Raw genomic sequence first — 3,763 nt, 5'->3', positions numbered from 1 at the left:
AGTGCAGCTTCTGGTCCGCTCACCCTGGAGAGGGGGCGCTTGCTGGGAGGCAGATCCCAGCAGGCCTTGCAGGTGGCTCAGCACGACTGCGACGTGTCTCATCTGTGATGTGTCTTGCCATCAACTGCCAAACTGAAGTTGGCATCGTGAGGAAACCTGCTTTACTCTCTGTGAGGAAAACAGGAGCCTCTGAGAGAGGAAGGCCAAGGCTGGGCTAGGACTGAAGGAGGACTGACCCGGCAGGTGAAGGGTGGACTCGGTAGCAGCCACAGCTTTGGCTGCCATGGCTGCCGGGAAGTGGCGTCTTCCTCAGTGAGGTGGTTGGTTGACTAGGCCTCGGCAGCCATGGCGGTGAACTCTGGGGACTACAGCAGTGGCTTTCGTCACAACGATGTAATAAGTTTCATAAACAGTGAGGTCCTCATGAACGGAGGCGACCCTGATTTCTACATGGCCTTCCGCTCGCGACCCTGGAATGAGGTAGAGGATCGGCTGCGAGTTGTCATAGCTAACCCACAGGTGCCGCACGCCATCAAGAGGGCCTGTGCCTGGAGCGCACTGGCCTTGAGCGTGCGTTTGGGCATGAGACAGCAGGAGTGGCAAGAGTGTCAGATCCGGTGGCTGCAGGAGCAGGTAGAGAAGCGCGAGGAGACTTCCTGGGCTCTGGCCTCCGAGCTGCAGTGTGTGCGTGAGGAGCGGGAGGAGATCGTTGCACAGTTGCGCTTCACCCGGGCCTCACTGCAGCAGGTGCTGAAGGAGTGTGATGTGCTTCGTGGGTGGCTGCTCCAGGTCCCCCCATTGGCCCAAGAGATGGGGCCTGGGCCTGGAGCCGAGCAATTTGGGGCAGTAGCACAGCCCATGAGCGTGGAGCAGCAGGTGGCTATGGGGTTGCATGGCAGGCCTTATTTTGAGGCAGCTGCTGTTTATGTGCCAGGACCACCGAATCCCTGGTTCCAGGCCATGCTACCCCCTATGCCAATGCCGAGGCTGTATCCATTTCCATACCATGCACCATTACCCATGGGATCGGCATTCTTGCCACCTGTACCACCAGCAGAAGCAGAAGCTGCAGTAGTCCCATTTCAGATGCCTTCTCAGGGAATAAATCTACCTGGCCCACTGGTTGAAGTGGGCTTTCAAGAGAAGATGGCCCCCCCGGGCAACAAGAAGAGCTACAGCCAGGGAGAAGGTCATGAGATCCTGCAGGGTACAGTCCCTTTAGGGGATATCAGAAGTCTTAACCAAGAAGAAGGTCAGGAGAGGTCACAGGAGATGGTTCCCCTTGGGGATAGCTGGAGCCACAGCCAAGAAGAAGGTCCAGAGAGACCCCAGGGGATGATCCCTCTGGGGACCAGTGGGAGCCACAGCCAGGAAGAAGGTCAAGAGAGATCACAGGAGATGGTACCCTTTGGGGATAGCTGGAGCCACATCCAAGAAGAAGGTCCAGAGAGACTCCAGGGGATGATCCCTCAGGGGACCAATGGTAGCCACAGCCAAGATGAAGGTCAAGAGAGGTCACAAGAGATGGTTCCCCTTGGGGATAGCTGGAGCCACAGCCAAGAAGAAGGTCCAGAGACACCCCAGGGGATGATCCCTCTGGGGATCAGTGGGAGCCACAGCCAGGAAGAAGGTCAAGAGAAGTCACAGGAAATGGTTCCCCTTGGGGGTAGCCGGAGCCACAGCCAAGAAGAAGGTCCAGAGAGATCCCAGTGGATGATCCCTCTGGGGACCAGTGGGAGCCAGGAAGAAGGTCAAGAAAGGTCACAGGAGATGGTTCCCCTTGGGGATAGCTGGAGCCACAGCCAAGAAGAAGGTACAGAGAGACCCCAGCAGATGATCCCTCTGGGGACTAGTGGGAGCCACAGCCAGGAAGAAGTTCCCAGAAGATGCCAGGGGACTGTTCCCCTAGGGGACAACAGAAACCAGAATCAGGAGAGAGATCTAGAGAGATTCCAGAGGATTCTCCCTCTGGAGTACAATAGAAATCACAAGCAAGAAGATCCAGAGAGACCCCAGGGGACTGACCACCTGGGAGTCAGCAGAAGCCAGAGCCAGGAAGGAGGTCCAGAGAGGCCTCAGGCTACTGCCCAGGGGGACAGCTGGAGCCATGATGGGAGAGAAAACCCAAAGAAACAACAGCCTCAGGGGCAGAAGACCGAGAAACCAAAAGGGAAAAAAGCCTCAGAATTGTACCACAAGGAGAAGTCTGCCTCAGGTTGCAGTTCAGTGAATTGGAAGTGCTCTTGGTGTAAAGTGATAAAATTTCCATGGTGCAAGTCCTGCTATAAATTCAGGAAAGTCTGCAGGGCAGTTGAGAGTGGAGGCCCGGACTCAGGACAAACTCACTAATTTCAGGAAGATAAGTAAGAATGGAAACACTCCAAAGAAAAACCAATTTCCTAAGAACCCATACTCTTTTGATAAGAAAGTACTCATTTACTTTACAGAAAATGTGAAACCAAAATTATGATATAAAAAATTAAAGTAATTCATTATCCCATTACCTAAGTAACAACTTTTTATCATTGTGGGTATACATATACACGTAAATAATGTGTGTGCTCAGTGTCTTCAATCATGTCCGAATCTTTGTGACCCTATGGACTGTAGCCTGCCAGGCTCCTCTATCCATGGGATTCTCTGGGCAAGAATACTGGAGTGGGCTATCATGCCCTCCTCTAGGGGATCTTCCTGATCCAGGGATTGAACCCAAGCTTCTTATGTCTCCTGCGTTGGCAGATGGATTCTTTATCATTAGTGCCACCTGGGAAGCCCACACATAAATACATACATATATGTTTTTCATTACTTGAAGAAAGATGGATGGCTTTTGAGTATCATACTCTAAGGAATTTCTCCTAATTGAATTTATGTTCCCAGGTGCTGAATTCTGCATGGTTGATACTGATTGACTGACATCCCAGAGAAGCTGAAGTCAAGACTTTTATTTTTCCTTTTTCACTCTTTTCTGTTTTGTTTCTTTCTTAAAAAAAAAAAATATTTATGGCTGGCCATGCTGGGTCTTCATTGCTACTCATGGGCTATCTTGTTGCAGCCAGTGGGATCTATTTTTTGCGTTGTGTGGGCTTCTCATGATGGTGGCTTCTCTTGTTTCAGAGCCCAGGCTCTAGAGCTCTCAGGCTCAGTAGTTATAGTTCATGGGCTTAGTTGCATAATGTGGGATCTTCTCAGACCAGGGCTGGAACCTGTGTCCCCTGCAATGGCAGGTGGATTCATAACTACTGGACCACAAGGAAAGTCCTTTTGTTTTCTTAGTAATCTTGTTTTCCAGAAAATGCCATGTCTTTGGCTGGAAACAACCATGCATTTTTAGTTACAAGCTATATTGAATTTCAGGAACCCTGCTATTCCTTGAAAATGCTATTATTCATTTGTTAACTACTGCAAAGCTCATGTTTGCTTCTTGTTTTTGTTTTTTTAAGTTTTACAGGTGAGAGTCTGTTTTTATGTCTCTGAGCCCTACAGAATTTGCTTCTTCTGAAGAATCTGAACCTATCCCGTTAGATCTTCCAAGAGCCTAAGACATAATCCTCATTTCTATCTGACCCATACCATGGTGAGACCCCACACTGACTGGATCTGAGAAGAGAGAAAAATCAGGGAAGAAGAGATGCTTTGGCACTTTGGAGAGAAGGAGGGCAAAAGAATTTTGTTAGGATTTAAATTCTCTGTTGTGGCAAGGAATTCAAAGAGTTGAAGGATGAAGTGTTAAGTTGTATAGATGATAGCAAATTTGTTGAAT

General features: G+C 49.7%; 1 protein-coding gene across 1 annotated transcript; it reads left to right on the top strand.

Annotated features, from left to right (window-relative positions):
• Positions 1–345: 345 nt before the first annotated feature.
• Positions 346–2,349, top strand: TEX13D (TEX13 family member D). The gene has a single exon (XM_068963112.1). It carries the CDS (start codon positions 346–348, stop codon positions 2,347–2,349), a length of 2,004 nt encoding a protein of 667 aa, XP_068819213.1.
• Positions 2,350–3,763: the final 1,414 nt, after the last annotated feature.

The sequence above is a fragment of the Capricornis sumatraensis genome, chromosome X, assembly GCF_032405125.1.
Source record: "Capricornis sumatraensis isolate serow.1 chromosome X, serow.2, whole genome shotgun sequence".
Classification (NCBI taxonomy): Eukaryota; Metazoa; Chordata; class Mammalia; order Artiodactyla; family Bovidae; genus Capricornis; species Capricornis sumatraensis.
Note: the sequence above shows the minus strand (reverse complement) of the source record. Positions and strands in the feature narration are given on the sequence as shown.